Here is an 18827-nt window from a genome sequence, read left to right as displayed (position 1 = left end):
GTTTGACTTGTTCGAGGCAGCGAGGCTCAACCAGACCAGCCCGTCCACAGTGTTTAGCCTCACCTGTCTGTGAAGACAACACCTTTATGCGGTTAGGTTACCAATAACATACAAGCTCCGGTTCCGTTTTTGAAAACAAAACACCAAAACTACTTAAAGATGGTTGCGCTTAAAACAACTACTTCCTGTCAACAGTCACCACGGCTGTTTGCCTCACGTGGGTCTCAAACCTTAATCGCCAGGGTGAAAAAAATTACCAATAAAATAAAAAAAATTGTGGTAAAAATGCTATTTGGGATGCGCTGATCGACCCTGCCGATGATTGGTCGATCTCTCTGCTACTAACACTAAAAAACAGCTTTGTCCTGACATTAAGCCAGCAGCGGTCTTCAAAGGAAATGTGACCGTATTATGGAACAAGTGTAGCCAGAGCCAGATATATCTTATTTCTCTGTGCCACAGAACGCCGCTGTTGTCCAAAACCACATCAATGAGCCACACTGTCGCACTGAGCGATGTGTTCCATCATTACAGTGAGCGTAGGCACGGCAGTCTAGTTTATTTTCAATCCCACATCGCCCTGCTTGTGTTTAAACTCGCAGACTAGAGCACCAGCAAATGTGTATATACGCGTATTCATGCCCCGCTGAAAGTAGTCCTCGACAAGTGCACTATTTACTCTTTAACTAAATGTTTACTAAACCCGGCAGTGCCCAGCTGTTTAAAGTCTTTTCCAATAAGGGGAAATTTGTGATTCTTTTTTATTTTCTCGTCTTCAGGAACAACCCACGGGCGCAGGACTGAGAGCCACAGACAGGTTTTCAGCGAAGACGAGTAACCCCGGCACATCTGTTTCAGTCTATTTACAGCTAAAGCAGCGGGATAATTACCTTGGCTACTCAACATCGCTAAGACGTGCAGTTCCTCCCAATCACAGCGCATTCAGGGACATTTAACAGGTATTTTCTGTTCCTTCTGAGCCAGGCAAATCAGTGGTTATCTGCAAGTCAGCGTCATTTAGCTGCACCGAAACCCTAAACAACACTGAGCTGGTGTTTCATCCCCCTCGTAAATCTCACAATTATCTAAGTGGGCCTACTGTATCCTGCAGAAGCTGGTCCCAAACAAACAGCCTTAAATCCTGCTCAAATAAACACAGTCCCAACAGCCATAAACACATCACTAACCGAGCTAATAACCCAAACCGGAGCTGCTCAAACTAAAGCGAGCGAGTGTGCGCTGCCAGGCCCTGTGAGCATATAGAGGAAAATAGTGTTTACTTCCTGCATTTGGCGGAATGATGCTGGAGATATGCCAGGATGTTTGTGAAAGTATTGAGTTTGTACATGATGTTCTTTCCATTGTTGGACTGCTTCATTAACCTGCGCCGTTTGCAGGAAACACCATCAGGCATTCGCGAGTGATTTCATATTTCTCTGCTCCCATCCAACAACACGCTGTGTGTTCCTCCTAATAAAAGACTGCTTGACCTCCTAAGCATTTGCTAATGAGGGCATTAGAACAGAGTCCAATACGTATGGCGTGAAAAAATAAAAGCAGAAAATGAGCAAAGCAGCTCTCGTCGTGATAAGCTTAGCCGAGTGTTCCAGTGAAACTAAAGCTGGCTACTGAAGGAAGCCGGCTGGAAGAGAGAGAGTCATAGATCAGCCAAAGGTTGCACCACACACAGCTAGGCTTGCATCATGGCCGCTTTATGGGATTGACAAGGTGAAGGCTCGCAGCTGCCCCACATTTTACATTCACAGTCAGACTGAAACCGGTGTTCTGATGGATCGTTTACTAAGGTAAGCGTGCCGAGACTGACAACTCCGGATTCATTATGATGCACGATGCACCGTCACAACGTATTCTCGTAGAGAGAAGCCGCCCGTCACTGTTCTTCATCCTTCATCCTTTATCTTCATCTTCATCAACAGGTCACCCACACTAGATCATACGCAGACCCGTGAACTGAAGTTCCAGGTAGACTGTACGGAGGTTTTTGAATACGCAGGTGACCTCCGCTCAAAGGTTCAGATCTGTCAGAGAGTGTGGCTGCGTTGAGGTGGAAACACTGTGCATGCACTCGCAGAAGGAGAGACTGGGTTTTATCTTCAGCTGCGGCCAGGAAGAAATGTTCACTCTTTGATCAAATGTTTAAATATGATGAAGATGTTTGACCAGTTGCGATACACTTTGATCTCAGTCGTCTTTTCTTTTTTGTTCAGAATACTCTGATCAAGATCAAATGCACCTTTTCTTTCAACCCTCTCCCTTTTATCTTTTCATCATCTTTCAGTGTGGTCAAGAATCAACGGGTTGATTATTATATTTTTACTTTCTAAAAAAAAAAAATTGGACAAAGTTTAGAATTACAGCCCTTTGCATGCAGAAATCCCCTACAAGAAAGCTATGGATCTAAATAAAGAGACGTTTAACAGCCTCTCGACCGGCGACTAAAAGGTTTAAACTCTTAATCTGGTTTAGACTGCAGGCGTCTACTGCTGCAGCAGCTGACTCACCCCTGGGAGTCCACTGACAGTTACACAGAAAGCCTCCTAAGTCAGACAAATCTGCAAATAATTTAAGCTTTTGAGGGAATCCTCTGTTTTATTAATTAATGCATGCCAAATCTAATTTGCGGATAATTTGTTTATGTGAGAAAAGCATCTGCTACACGGTTTCAGATGAAAAGAACTCTTACGAGATGTGAGCAGATTATCAGTAGTGGTTCGAATGAAGGAACCAAATACAAAAATCTGTTTTTTCATTATCGTGGACAACACAGTAACTATGCTGCATGTATAAAACCAGGCAGCTTACAGCAGTCAATGGACCTGAGGGCTTCAGGTTTCTACTTCCCACAGAGTCCTCACTACCCTTTCTTCATTCTCAGGCCAAGGATCTCCCCTGCTCCCAATGATTAAAGATATTTGAACAGAGATGAACTGGTTAGGTTATGAACTGGAAATGTAATACTGCAAAATAAAAAAAAAAGACCGCCGATGGCTTCCAAGAATAAATAAGCCATATTTCATACAGCTTATTTTCTCCGTCAATCACGCGATAGACATGATGTGAGACAGCAGAGCTGCTCTCTTGAAGAAAGCCAGAGGTCTTCTTAATAAATGCCATGAGATCATCCGTAATGATGATTATGTGATTATGGCACGGCTCCGAATGAGTCCTGTCCAACCATATCCTCACACAGGCGGTGTATTGTAAAACTATTAGGCCTTGGCAAGATGCAGCAAGAATGTCAGGACAAAAATCCAAGTAACATATTGAGGAAGCACTTTGCAGCACATTATTTCAAATTCGCACCGAAAATGTTCTTATTTCTATTTAAAATATTGATTTTTGAGTCACTACAGCAGGACGACCTCCTCGCGTTAAGCAGGTTGCTGAGAACGAGCACGGCCTAATCACGGCTCTCAGATGGGAAATCATGATTGCGCGGAGTGAAAGCCAAGTTTGCAATGTAGTGTGAAAACACAAACTACCCATGAAAACAACAGCCAATTACACTGGAAGAAACAGAATGCACGATCACAGCCAAAACTGAGAGCGAGGCATAATTGTGTGTGCTAAATAAATAACTACAATAAAGATTAATAAACTAGCAACGGAGGCAACTGTGAAGTGTCTTTAAATAAGTCGAGGGGTACTGGCACAAGAAGAGAAGGATCGTTTTACTGACTAATGCCTCATGTCAAAGAGCTTTCTCCCAGATGCATACCACCACTTTTCTTATGCACATTTCCTTCGAATGGAATTGCATTTCTGTGCAATCAACACAAAGTTCCCATCAACACCGTTTCTGGTTTAAAGCCCACTGAGGCAATGTGATTGTGATCGTGGGCTATGTAAATAAAATAAGTAAAATACATTGATTTTATTTTAAAGCTTCAAAAGGTGCAGTATGTAAGAATTGACATCTTATTGAATTCATACTCAAAACAAATACGGGACAGCGTATAACAAGGATAACCACCAATGGCTGCCTACAGTAGCTACCGTTAGCTGGTTAGCTCAGTTAGCCGTGCAGCTAGCGGTGTGGACTGACAGCTCGGTGCACCAGCAGGGTGTTAGTCTTCATACGGTTTATACTGTGACATATCGCGAGCTCAAGAGCTTTGGACTGAGACTGGTGAGGGCTATCTGGTTAGCATGCTGACTTCAGATAGACTTCATGCCAGCAAAACTGTTTGTTTTGTTAGTTGTTTAGTTTGTTTTTTACTCAAATTCTAACATATTGCACCATCTGCAAACAAAATGAATCGTTGTCCTTTTGTCTGCGGTCCAGAGAGGAAACGGCTCTTTGATTTGTCCACTGAAATCTCATTTTCTGCTTTCCAAAGAGCCCTAATTTGCTGATGTCGAGTCGTTACCGCAAATTAGAAGCTCATTGTGCAGGAAAACATGCCAGCGTGTGTCCTGCCAACTCATCTGTTCATTGTGACAACCTGTATAAATCATTCATCCGGATGATTTACAGCCTGACGTCTGCAGCGGTGGAGCGCTAGATGGATCATCAGCTCACTTCTGAACTGTACTTGTTGGCCACATGCAACAGACTTTGTGATGTTTCACTTCCACAATGCGAGCACACCTCCTTAATAAACGTGGCCCGCTTTTCGGACGCTACCCTCTCCCACAGAGAATATACTTTACCTCCAAATGGGCGATGCTGTGACGCTGCAGGAAATAGGCGCACAGTATAAGTCATTCATTTTTCATTATGGATTTGCACTTCATTAAATGAATGAATGGGACAGCTGCAGGAAGAAATAGATGAAATCCTCATTCAACTAATAAGGGCCGGCCATCTGTGTGCTCGCTGGGAAACTATGGTGGATTATTCCATCGCTAAAAATCAATAACCTCTCAATGAGCTGCCAGCGGTTCATGCTTAGAGTCCCTGATGAGAATGAGAATGCGAGCTGCAGGACGCGCGGCTTTGGGGAGGTGACATAATCATAGACGCCAATCAAGGTCTATTGTCTCCACAGCAACGAGGTCCCGAGGGAGACAGCGCGGCAGGTACCCCGAGGCCTGACTGCTTTTTTTCAGCTGTCATGTGGGAGAGTCATCAGCTCCATCAATCAAGTGGAGTGATGGGTGTGCTGCATTAGCAAATGTTTCGCTAGTACTAAATGAGAAGCAGAGGCGGGCAGAAGCGGCGCACAAGTCATTTCATCTAATGTTTAGTGCTGAAAATGCATTTTTATCATTACACAAGTGAAGGAAATCTGCCAACTGATTCTTTGCAGGCAGAGATCAACTTGCCTCAAGAAGTTTCTTAAAAAAAAGGTGTCAGTCTCCTCAGCATAATTAGTCGTTTTCTGAGATGACAGTGCTTGTTTCTATAAAAAAAAAAAAAAAGCAATCAGCCGGAGATTAAGTCTCAAAGGCTTGCTAAGGTTTAAGGTTTCTGAGTGACAGTTTGTTTGAAAGGCGGTGCGCCTCATGTGTCTGAAGGTTAGGGTCTTCATCAGGACCTCAGCAGTCACTCACACATATGAAAACAAAGCTTATAAGCCAGCAGGGCCGTGGATGAGTTTCCGCTTAAACTGCTTCCTGATTAAAACAGCCGCTGATGTTTCTAACATGTGTCTGAGAGAAATATGTCCACTGTACGGGTCGGACACGTTCGGAGGAGCCACTTGGGGGATCCGGTGTGGTTTCGGGCCCTCTTAACATCTCATCAGGTAAATGTTGTAAGACCCTTAGCAGCTGTAGGTCACAGCCAGGACAACACGTGCCCGAGGCCTTCACTGCCACACTTAAACAATCAGGGATCAGACCTTCCATCTAATGCCATAATGCTATATCCTTCATTCTTTCTGTCCTGCCAGCTCAATTTCTGTATGTTGAAAAAAATATTTTTTCCTGAGAGCACTTTTATGAAGTCTCATTATTCTGTCAGAGCGCTCCTACCCAGATCCTCAAACTCCAGGGGCTGCTATAAGAAAAAACACTTGTGCACACTTTCTCCCAACCCAAACTTCCTCCTCGGATCAAAAATAAACTCGGGCCAATTGTGTGCATCCACCTCCCGCCGGGGAGGAAGACCTCACTTGGCAAAATAGCCAGAGGGTAAAGTCACACATGCGAGAGGTCAAGGATGAGGAGGAACGCCGCGGCCCGCAGATACTGAGGGTCAGCGCTCAGCCAAAGTAAACCACTGAAGTCAGCCCCGTAAACCATCATGATTCCATCAATCTGTCACCGGCGTGATTTTATTCATGATGACAGAGAGCGAGCGAGAGTGAGCGCGAGAGAGTGAACGAGAGAGCTGGCTCTGTCTGTGAAATACAATACAACACAAGCTGTTCCCCATCTGGAGGGATGTCAGACTCGTCTGCCTCGCCGAGCCGTGACAAGCTACATTAGAACTTGTCAATTTACACCACACTTGATTGGATTTGGGAACGCGGCATAAATGCATGCAAACACTAAAAATAAACGGCCCAACGCCTTCCTCGACACAACTAATTGAAAATTAAATCATTTATCTCACAACTGTGTGTGTTTTACAGGTGTAGCCGGTGTGGAAACAGTAGCAGAAAGCCAGCACCAACAGTAGGAACTTAACCTACATACTGTATATATCTGGTTTCATTCCTTCATAACCCACACAGGCATTTAGTGAAAAGCCCCCTAAGGCTGAGATTGCAGCCCTGGATTGGATTCAACTCTTGCCCTCTCTCGCTGTAGCTATTTGATGAAAGGCTTGGCAAGGGTCACGTCCAAGTGCAGTGGGTATGTTTTTTTTCTAAACTTACTTAAATGAAAGTATACGAGAACCCGGGCCAGACTGGTCGTCGGGTTGTAAATAACCTGTGGTGTCCCAGAGGGTGGCATTCTGCAGGCTGTTGTGCTTTGCACGCATTTTGCAGAGTACTGAAACCACGCACTGGGTTCCCAGGGCTCAACGGTATCAATTAGAGGCAGCTTGTGAAAAGATGTGCTTCCTCCGCTGCTGTGGTCTGACAGAGGTAGGAAGTGAGGGAAGAGAGTGGGAGGAGGCGACTCCGACAGCGGGAGGGGACCAGAATTCAGCCCTCAATTTGCTCTGTCAGCTTGTTCACAAGTCCACAAATAAAGACGAGTGTGTGTAACAATACTTGAGCAGTCCCTCACCATTTCCTCCCTCTCGTCTGAGGTGTACAGTGCGCTCCATCCGTACAGATGCATCCAACGACCGGAGAGAACACGCAGCATCGGATTAAAGGCCACAGAGGGCACATGTTTAGTTGTGTCCCAGCGTTACAAGCCCAAGGGGAGCTGCAGGTTACCCACAGTGGCCTAACTGGCCAGACCGCAGGCCCTTCTGCACTCAACGTGACTCACTCACCACACTTAGGAAACACCAGATACTGTAATCATATTTGAAAACCACTTTAACCACAACAGTAACACATGTCAGAGAAATCCCAACATGTGTGCCCTTCAAGAACTGACCCCAAGCTTGACAAGATGGAGGATACTGGCGAATTAATAGAACCTTTAGCACAATCGCTCCTCTTCACTGATGGGTATCTATTCCCCTGGCGTAAACAGTGGCATGCAGATCAAAGTTGACCATTTCATTTGGTTTATTTGCCACTGCAGCTGTGTTTAAAAAGCCCCCCCCAACACACACAGCACTCCAGATGTCACTGACAAAAAACATCATTTGAATCTGCCGTTCAAAACGACACATGGAAGCGTCTTCCAAATTTTACGACCTTATCAGCAGGACGAGCATTTGTCTGTGTTTCTCAAATCCATTTCAAACCACTTTGGAAAAATAAATACATTTTATGATGTGACAATGCTATGGTTAGGGTTTGGGTAGGCTTAGGCACAAAAATGACTCGGTTAGGTTGTGGGAAATATCATGGTTTTGATTTAAATGGCTACATCGTAAAGGTTAGGGGCGCTATGTCGTCATGGTCACAATGATAAACATATGCTTAGGGTTAGGGAGGGATCGTAGTTATGCGAAAAGAAAACGTTCAAGTCTGATGTCTTGTTGACCCAACCATCCACCATGACCTCCTCCTTATGCAGACTTTACTTCACAACAACAATGACTTCCTCCTTTGCTTCGGTCATAAAGTCTACAGGTCATTCTGGGACACTTCTGGGGTCCTTTTTACGTATTCTTCATTTGGAGTTCATTTGGAATGTCGATGATCGGAACAATTTGATGTGAACATTAACCCACAATTCAGTACAGTAAACTGCAAAATGAAAATGAAAGAAAATCGAAAAGGAGTAACCACACACTGTGCAACACGCGATAGGAATGCAGCAAGTCAGGTCATTCTTGAAAACTTTACAACTGTTTACTTTGTGCTCAAACACAGCAAACCTTCCACAGTGAGAGCACCACCAGTCTCGGTGTCACTGTTTCATTCCTACAATATGGCTTATAATTACACCAGAATATAATTGCTCTGATCATAAATGACTGAAACATGGCAACCATTCTGTCAGCTTTGGCAACTGAAAGCTGATGGACGGTTTCCAGCCTGGCAACCAGTTCTAAAACTTTTCGGACCTCATTTCCACGGGAGCACTGACTGACGAATCATCTTTCCAGCTAAACAGCCATGCCACAGGTTGAACAGGCGTACCCCTAACACAAAGAAGCTTCTGTTAGCTCAGCTTAGCTATGAATCCTCTGCCCTTCTTGCTCCATCTCGCCTCTTGAAAACGCTAACCGGAGCACGTACGACCGTAATGAGTTCACCCGATTGGTTCTGACAGGTTTGGTCCGCTGAGGTCTTGCGTCTTTGTCCTTCATAAACAACAGGCCAACACAACCAGGGCTTAATTCCCCTCTGTTTAGGGGACAAATGGCCTCCTTCATTGGGTCCAGGGAGAACAGAGGGACCACACAGCCCCTTCGTCTTAGAATGGACAAAGGCATTGCCCCCGAACCGGCCAACTTATGTCATAACCTTATCGAAACGAGCCAGTGGTCCTCATCGGAGAATAAGGCCACCGAGATGGAGAGGCCCAGAGAAGAGGGCCTTCTCCTCTTCCTTACTGAAAAGGACAAACTATAGCATCCCTGTTGGGTATGGGGGACAGGGGAGTTTTTGTTTCTAATAGCTTGGGGTTCTCTGCTTACACGTCGTGCCCCCTCTCATCCACAGTCCTGTTAATCCCATTAATATGAAGAGGGCCAAGAGCCTGAGAGTGGCCACAGCTTAAGAGCCATCAGCCAGCATTAGCCCTCGAAATCCAAACCCTTGTCTAGACCCATTAACAACTTAGCCCCGGCAGAGTCAAATCATTTGGGACTCATGTTTAATGATGGGAGCATAACCTATAGCCAGTGTTTACTGATCTCTGCTCGCATTCAAACGTTATTTTCAGGAGCCGCTACACCAGATACATCATGACTAATCTGTTTCTGTTGGTCAAACAGCACATTTGATCCATCACTTTGACTCAGTGTATTCCTTGGCAGCTTTATTGCCTTTCCCACTTTATTGAGTAGCTGTGTTGAACGTCTGCCACGCAGCACTGACCATGTGATGGATTTGCTTATTGGATGATTCAGTCCGGTTTTACACACCATTCCCATTTAAGGCGATTAATATCACTGTGTGTGTGTGTCTGTCTGTCTGCCTGTCTAAGTACACTGTATGTGTGTGTGCCGCTATAACCACATGATGTATTAAGAGAGATTATCTGCTGGCTTTTAATTAAATAGCCAGGCAAGGAGAACTGAGAGTATTCAAAGAGGACTAAGGTTAACGCCTTGTGCGGCGCAGCGAGGACAATCTCTAATGTCTCAATCTACCACTAGGCATCTACATATGGCCCATTTCTCATCCCACTGCATACCAGGCGGGTGATTTAAAAGCATTAGAGCCTGATTAATGCAGCTTTGACGCAGCCTGCTCTGGCCGGGCTTGAGCACAACGAGGGCTTTTCAAGAAACAATGGGCACGGGGACCACTCATGAGCAGCTTTCGATCCCACAGTGAGACCGGTGACCTAGCGCTGCAGTGTATCACAAACGACAATCAGCCGAGGCGGGCAATCACAGGAGTGATTCAGTGATTCTCTTCACCCTGCCAGACGTATTCCGTTTCAGCCAATGGCAGATTGCAGTTTGCTCCAGTAATCAAAGGAAGGTGCCTTCAGCTCCGCACTGTGATCAAGCTATCACAGGTATTTAGGACTAGTGTGTGTATCGGGTTTCTCAAGAGTCTAGACGTCATTTGTATCCAGAGGTTATGGGTATCTGGTGGCGTTGAAGGAGCATGTTTCCTGTGTAAAATGTCATTCAGGATGACTGTGAATGAGTGAACCACTTGCTCTGCTCTACAGCCTCCTGTGTTCACACACTAATCATCTTCTTTATAATGAATGCATGGTCTGTGAATAATTCTCCGGTTATCTGGCTTTTAACCCACCTGATATTTTAGTTAAACACACCGAACACATTATATAATACCATACATTCAATGAGGATCTCTTTTTGACACAACAGGGTAAGCTGCCAATTCTGGCACACCAGGGGACGGCTTATACTCCCCAACAGGCCCAGCAGTGATATACGCTTTGAGAAAAGAATGCGGCAAAGAGGCTGCCTTGAAAATAAGAAAGGAGTTGCGCAAGCATGGTGATGTTCGAGAGGGAGAGAATGGCTAACTGCAAAATGGACAGGATGCTATTTAAAACCATCCAATCTATCTGATGGCGGACCAAAAGTGATGGGACCCAATAACCAAAGTGATGGACTGACCGGCCTACATTGCCATCTGTAATAGAGCAATGCTGCTGGTGTGGCTAATTAAGCTGTTGTTGTGGGTTTTCGTTGGCACGTCAATACTGCAATTATTTATCAGCTGGCATGCTTGCCTAGCTGAAAGTGCAAAGTATTGCAAGCATCCAAAACCAAAAATAATTGTTACATTTCCTCTGTTTCCTCTGGAGAAAGAAACTCTTTTCAAATCTTCTCAATTGCCAGAGCAGTGACAGAGCTTCTGGAAGGAGAATGTTCGCCGAAAGCCAGCCGGCGTCACACCCACCAACACACAGATCACAGTGGAAGCTGCCTTTCCACTCTGGGCCACACAGCAGTCTAAGGAGCTAATTTAACTGTTTTGACAGTCACTGACAAAAACCTGGTGACCCAGAATGGAAAGGTAGAGAAAAGGAAGTCCACAGTTAGGCAACAGGAATGCACTGCTCTGCTGCGATGTGTGCATTTCCACACGTTTTACATGTTAGGGAGCGCACCAGAAAAACACTTTCTCAAATTTAATTGCCATTGCACATTTTCCAGATATGCAGGTATTTCGGATTTTTCCTCTGTGGTCTCACTGCAGGGAGTGCAGCACAAAGGCCAACATTTTTAAAAAGGTGAAATTCAATAACCAAGATACAGTATAATGAAGTCTCATTCTGGGCCTGATGACAGTCAGGGAGAAAGAAGGAGCATCATATCTAGTCAGCTGTTTCCTATTGACCTAAATATGAACTCACTCTATCCAAGACTCCAACCCTTCAAGTAATTCTGTAGGGTTTTGTGGGTAAGGGAAACAACTCACAAACATATCGAAACCACTCATTAATGATATTTTTAGACACAAATGTCTTCTGCCAGGCTAGCTTATCTTGCAATTGTGGCAAGGGTGAAAATAATTTCTACCCTCGTCGGCTATCTGTTGGAAAATGAGAGGTTAGGAAAATGGAGATCCAATCTATCTGTGGTTAGACACTGAGCTGATCTTTCCAGGCTGGCGTAGCTCGACTAAAGCTGGTAATGGTGGAGGCATATTCTAATTAGGGATTTACCCAATTTCTGTAAAATAACTCGATGTCGGGAGATTAGTTATTGTTTCTGTGTTGTAAAATGGGAAAGTAATTAGACTGAAAATTGCTGAGAACTTCCATTACATCCAAGTTTGTTTACTCACTCCTGTGCCAGGAATGGCACAGTCTTAAGTTGGCGCAGAGTAGTTGTGAATGATCTGTAAACGTTGCTCAGAAATCTTCAGAAACACCGTCTTCCCCTCATTTGAAACAATCTATCTGAGATAGTGTGGGGCCAATACGATTGGGCAGGATGCCTCCCACGTATCTTTCTCCTCTCCTGCCAACAGATTGAACTCCCTGGTGGTTTGAGGAAGGAAATGCAGTAACATCAAAGCTTCATCCTCCATACAAAAAGATTCATTGCATACTGAAATTAGCCGCTATCACACTTATCATCAGTCCTTTGTACCATCAGTCTGTATTTATACTTTACATTCATTTAAACTTGCAATAGCTGATTGTATGTGCCACTTGGGTCCAGTGTTCACAAGCTGTTACTAAGTTGCTACAGCTAACTTATGGCAAACATTTAGCTAGTTGCACACCTAGCATGTACATAACATTGTGAGCATAAATTTTGAGTCATATTAATTGGCCATCTAGCAAAGGTAAGTCCAATATTCACTCTCCTTTTAGCTCTGTTTTTGTTCTCCACCAACTCTTGAAGGAAAATTGTTTCTTTGAAGGTGGAATATGTAAGAATTTTACTTTAACACATAACAGAATATGAGGAAATAACATTTGATGTTATGTCAATTGTGTCAATCTATGTCAATCTGTTATGTATTGTGTTGCAGAGATATGTTTTAAAGGAGGCATGCTAAATGGCTAGCCCCTCGCAACTTCCGATAGCCAACAACACCAACACTCCAGACAGCCAGACAGAGTCAGCTAATACGACTGATGGCCATATTGTCAGCTGAGCTAACTAGTACAGGCCAGCCATAGTTAGTGGTAACTCTGGTGACATGCTGCCCCCTGTTTGGTTGGAGTGTGACCTTGCCAGGTGGACAATTCTTACGCATTGCAACTTTAACTGTTGCAAATGTGACTCCATGTTCACTAGCTAGATGCTAGCTAGTTGCTAAGTTGTTTATCTGCCGTCTATTGCTGGAGAAGTAGTGTTGATTTTTAAAGCTATTTCAATGAAAAACTCTACTTACTGAATGTTGAGACTGGATCAAAACAGTGAATCTGATGGCCTTAAAATCAAAACAGTTAGCCAAAAGATGCTAAATATACATATCGTTGAGGAGAACTGGCTACTCTGGTTATATCTGTTGGCTCGTCACCACGAGCGTCTACATCACTCATCCACTGATACTTTAAAAATATTGATTATAGCTACTTTAAAATGACTGGAGCATGAGCGCATGTGCTTTTGTAATGAGGCCATCCTCACAGACTCTATTACGCACTGTCTGTGTCGTTTGGGAACTTTGATGTCTCCATCCTGGCAGCTCCGAGCAAACACAACATCCTCCATTTGAATCCACTTCAAACCTTCCGCTTCAAACTGCAGAAGGGAGAAAAACCCTAAACTGCTTACCAAACGGGACCATCTGGAGGCAGTCGTTGGATGATGGGAGCTGGAGGCCTGAAAGGCTTTGGGGGGTTGCGGAAGAGAAGGCAGACGGAGAAAGAGAGAGGGGAGAGGAGAGAGAGACAGTGGAGCAGCTACGTCTACCAAACCATGTCGTGAGTCCCTCTCTGCAGACAGGACGGTAATTACAGGGCGCAGATGGAGAAAGCCTTACTGGGGAGGGAAGCGGAGATACTCAAACTGCTGGGTTGCCGCCCTCAACATAACCGCAACCAGCCCATCCTACAGCGCGGGCCATGAGAGGAGGGTTCCAGATCATTGCACTGAGGGATGGTGCCAAGGAAGAGGCAGCCACGGCCACAGACGGAGTCCACGTCAGGCCAGGTAGGTCAGCACAGGCCGGACCACACAGAGCCTTCAGCAGGGCTGTGCAAAAACTGACCTCATCGAGTATTTGATCTACTCCTCCGGCTAAAAAATTATGCAAAACTTGAAGACATAAAAAACACACCAAACAGTAAAAACAAATATGTTTACTATTGTTTCTTTTCCCGGTTAGTACGACCACTAAACAACATGAGTCACCGCCCGGAGAGCCATGTGGCTTCTTTGCCGTCATCGACCCGGAGCTCACATCAAAAAACTGCATCAGCATGAAGCGTTCGGTTCTGCTCCCCCACCACCCACACCCCTCCCCACCCCACCCAGTCCAGACTTCTCTAACCAAGCTTTCAGGGGGCACGGGGCAGAGGGGGAGCGCGGTCGCCTTTACCAACTGTCTGAGCGCTATAAATCATCGGCCATGCCCAGGGAGGCTGCGTCCTTCAGCGTGACCCGCGACCTTCACACATCCTCACACAGTCAGACCTCAAGACATCACACCAGGGCGGAGAAATGAGGTGGGTGCAGTTCATCACAACCGTCAAGCTCCAGACAGAGAGCGGTAATCCATAATGCCAGTGTGTGTGTGTGTGTGTGTGTAGGCTGAAATATGCCATAAAAAGAGCTCTGTGTTTTCAGCTGTTAAATGGAGAAAGTCTTCCCCCGATGTTTTCACCTCGGTTGACCTGTGGCTGAAAAGCCTTTTTCTAATTCATGAGTGGAGCTAGCAGTGCCCTCGCGCCTCTACCAGGCTTTTGGTGCTATAATACCTAACGTTTGCAGTGTGCGGCCTCACGGCAGATTGCACCAGTATTTCTCCTCTGACATTTATCTGGGCTCTCCCGCTCCTTCACTAACTGCAAAGATATGAACTCCATGACGTATGATCCCCGTTTTCCAGCGCAGGTGTCAAAGCTGCGTACGTGTCCGTGATGAGTGGGTCCATGGGAGGGGGAGGAAAAAAAGCTCCCCGAGGGCGATTTGGCACCATGGAGCAGGCCACTCGTCCAGGCTGTCGGGTTTTTTTTAATCGAGGGAAGGGGCCGCGGCTGACAGCAGGGTCGAAAAACGGCTTTGCAAAGCCTGACGGATAACATGTAAAAAAAACAGTTTGGTCTTTCCTTTAACGGTGACCTCCTGCTGGCCTTGATGCATAAAGTTTGCTCAAGTTAATGTGTAACCACTGGACTCAGCTTCAGTGCTGTTCAAAGTACACAAAAGTCATTACTGAGTGGATCGGGTTAAAATATCACTTAGGTAAAAGTGAAAGTCACCCATACGAGTACAACTTGAATAAAAGCATCTGATACGAGATGCACTTGAGAATTAAAAGTGAGTGTAAAAGCCGAGTATGTTACTCAACAGCACAACCCTCCCTTCACCACGAGAAGGATGAATAAAGGGGAAAGCAGCCGATCATTATGCATTCCACCGCCATATACAACTCGCCGATCGATCGCGGCTCCGCGGGTGTCGTTAACGCCGGCGCCGAAAGGAGCCTTGAGCCATCTCACAAACACCCGAACGCGCACACGCAACTCTGCATCCCAACTTTATGCGAGCTAATGCATTGGTCTCACAGCCAGGAGCGAACTGGAGGCACAATCTGTCTCCTCGCAGAGAGGAATCAATGCTCCACTGTGACAAACTATCCATATTCAACTCTTCTGCAACACTGCAACTCCTCATCGTCCTCCAGTCTCATTCGACGGAAGGGAGACAAGAGTTTGGTCTCATTTAGAGGAGACATCTTCACTTTTGGGCCTTTGCATTGTGGAGCGCTGATGCCAAAGTTGCTGAAAAACATCTGAATGATCCATATATTACTGTCAAGACTCGCAGCTGAAATAAATCCTTCCTGCGAGCCGCTGGGGTAACGGCAGAGCTCGCCGTTTGATTTATTGTCATGCACACGTTCACTTTTTTTTTTTTTTTTTGACAGCTTCTTCGCACAGTCACATCAGCTTCTTTCCCTACACTGGCACAGCATTACCAAGTTAGATCAGTCTGCGTGTCCACGGCTGGGAAATTATACATCTCCGTCTGCCTCCCTCCCCCAGTGGGAGCCCGAGGGGACAGGAGACGGCTGCTAATTACAAGCCCCAACCAAAACACATGGTGTTAAAAAACAGATAATGCTGCCTGACAGATTAGCCCCGCGATGAAAAACACGTCAAAGGCAGACGACAACAACAAAAAGAAAAACCTTAAAATATCCCCGGCTGGCACTGAAGAGCTGTGTCATTCATCTGTTCCCTAAGAAGCCTGCAATAACTTGGCCCTGAACCGGAGTGCTAATAAATAACATTATGCTAACATCTCTTCGCTGAATGATCATGGGTTTGGATCCCTGTCTTGCATTACAATCTTGGAGGCTCTCCTGCAGCCACACAGAAGCAGCAGCAGCAGCAGCCGAGTCGGCAAGCGTCGGTAGCCTCCTCTCACCTCTGCACGGGGGTGAGGCCGCTCCCTGACAGGTTTATGGACGCTGGACGCCATCGCTCTCACAAGGAGCTGCACCTAGGCGCGACGCGGAGCAGCGCAAAGAGCCACGCTGCAAGAAAGAGCAGCAGACTTTTCAGCAAGGCCTCGGGGAGTGTGTTACACAGGAAGTGTTCCATACACACAGCAGTGAGCGAACATGTAAAGGAAACACAGCGCCGGTTGATGTGGAGAGTGTTAATGCGCCGTTTCTACACCGAGCTGCTCCCTCTGGGTGTGTTTTAAAGGTGCACTACGTAGTTTTAATCGGAAGACAAAGATCTTCACTCACTGGTTTCTCTTTCTATCTCTCTTTTCACAGTGGAATAAACTGAATAAACAACAAATGGACTTTGAAAGTAAACACTTTGTTTGTATGTGGCGGACCCTGCCACCTTTCCAGCTCCAAACAGTGTTCTGGGGACCTTCTTTTCCCCCCCGAGAACAGCTTGTTTACTCAGTTATGAAAAAACAATGTTTGTGTAATAACCTCATTAACGTTCTCTTCTCCAAACCTACACAGTGCCCCTTTAATATAAACACCTGCTGGCACGTACAGCTGTTTAACATCCACTCCTAATATTTATGTCTCTTTATTAATCAACCTTTATTAGCTGGGAAATAACGGCAGGAGGAAAATAACGATGCCTCTGACCCACATCAAGGCATGGGGGCTGCATTAATGAGCCCGAGGCTCTGACAACCATCCAGCCATCAAATATCAAAAGGCCAGCTATGAGTAATGCATTACCCCGCTGAACCCGAGCACCGAGCTCCATCCCTCAAACTGATGGTTTCAAGCAGAGGGTGACAACTCGCCCGTTCATTTTTTTCGAGAAGCGGATTCAAAACAAAACACTTTCAGCAGGCTGCACATTCAGAACAGTTTGGGACTCGTTCTGCGGAGCACGAAGACATAATTTCTCCTCCAGAGATCAATTATTTCCTCCAGTGCAACTCAGAGACTCGGAGAAAGTTCAGACTCTGGAGGCTGCAGCACTTTGCGTCGAGGCTATGTACTTATGATTTCACTGCTCATCCTGCAAAATAAAAAATAAAAACGACCCCCCTCCTGCTGCAGGGAACATGACAGGAATATGTGGCAACAGTGTAAGATCACAACCGCGTGAACCCTCCAGAAAACAAGTGTCTGCAGGAGACAGGAATGCAGTGATTCTTAAGTTTCTGGCAAGCAGAAGAAGTAAAAGAACACCAGGAAGAGCACTGCATCACAATATCGATTCTACTGGTGATCTGATAATCACCCTAAGGGGCTGACTGGTTTTTATTAATGACAGGCTGTCAGTGCCAGGTGCTGCGGGTGCACCGAGACACTGCTCATTCAGAGCTATGTTATCACAATGAATGAATGAATGAATGAGAGCAGGTCGGTGATGCCATGCTGTGGTGTATCAGAGCCGATGCAGAGGCACACAGTGGGGACAGCGGTGTTAGTAACACGGGGGGCTGGACGTCATTCATTCAACACCAACAAGTACCTGTCATCGTAGCAGAAATCGGCGCCCAGCGTGTTGACATACAGGACCAGAGCCACGGCGCCGCACAGCAATTCTGCGAACATTTCTCTGTCTCGCACACACGCGGAGGGTGGGGGGGAAGTAATGAAAAAAATAATAATGATAGTAAAAAAAATAATAATAAAATAAAATCAAAACAAAAGAGATGCGAAGCGAGACAGAGAGAAGGCAGCAGCGAGTTCCCGATCTCCCTCTTCAGTCCCCGTCTTTGTCAGGATGTCTTCGCGAAAACAAGTCCGGCTCCCCCCCCATCATCCTCGCTGAAGTGCACAAAGTGGATAATCCATAAGGTCGCTCCTTGTCCTGTCCTCTCCTCTGTCCTGTCCTCTGTCTCTAACCCATGTTGAGTGGGAGCTGTTTTATCCTGCTGGGAGTTGGACAGGAAATAAAGGACGAGCGGCGTTCAGTGGATGTGTGACAGCAGCAGAGGCAGCAGCAGCGTTCAGCACGCCTTCCCTCCCGACACACAGGAGGAGGATCAGCGCTCTGATGCTCAGCGGCCGCTGCCGGATCAACGACGTGAGCCACACCGACGTCAAGACAGCCTCAATGACGTATGCCACTTCCGGCAGGACTTTCTCAATAAAGCACGTTGCTAGAGCTCACACGTTATGGGCGACACATGGTGAGAAGAGAAGGTTTGCGTCTGGTTTTATGACATTAAAGCCCTCTGTTAACCGCATCAGGACAGAAAAAACCAAACATTTTTTTGACAATGTATGAACTTGAATTTCCTATTATCTCTGCCATTTGCACCTTATACATTTTAGTGAAATGTAGCCAGTCACCCAGCTGCATAAGTTGATATTTAACATGTAATGCAGTTAATAAAAAATATTCATATTATATTCATATCATAAACTCGTTTTTTTTTCAACGATACATTAAGATTACGTGACGTGAGATTACATGTTCAATGTCTACAGGTGAAATTCATTTTGCCCAGGTCAGGACGTTACAAATAGACAAAACCTAAATATATAAGATACACATCATTTTTAAAAACGTGATTCTAAAAGGTAAATCACCTTTAATCATGTCCCTTGTTAAGT

At 45.6% G+C, this 18827-nt stretch overlaps 1 protein-coding gene across 1 annotated transcript in view; it reads right to left on the bottom strand.

The window, feature by feature from the left end:
* The window catches only part of tmtc2b (transmembrane O-mannosyltransferase targeting cadherins 2b), a 104798-nt gene extending 86505 nt beyond the window's left edge, over positions 1-18293 (bottom strand). The window contains exon 1 of the mRNA XM_030426122.1: positions 17737-18293. Coding sequence (XP_030281982.1) covers positions 17737-17819 — 83 coding nt within the window. The 5' untranslated portion in view covers positions 17820-18293. The remainder of the gene's footprint in view (positions 1-17736) is intronic.
* Positions 18294-18827: the final 534 nt, after the last annotated feature.

This window comes from Sparus aurata, chromosome 8 (genome assembly GCF_900880675.1).
Source record: "Sparus aurata chromosome 8, fSpaAur1.1, whole genome shotgun sequence".
Classification (NCBI taxonomy): domain Eukaryota; kingdom Metazoa; phylum Chordata; class Actinopteri; order Spariformes; family Sparidae; genus Sparus; species Sparus aurata.
The sequence above is the reverse complement of the archived record's forward strand: the minus strand, read 5'-3'. Positions and strand labels throughout refer to the sequence as shown.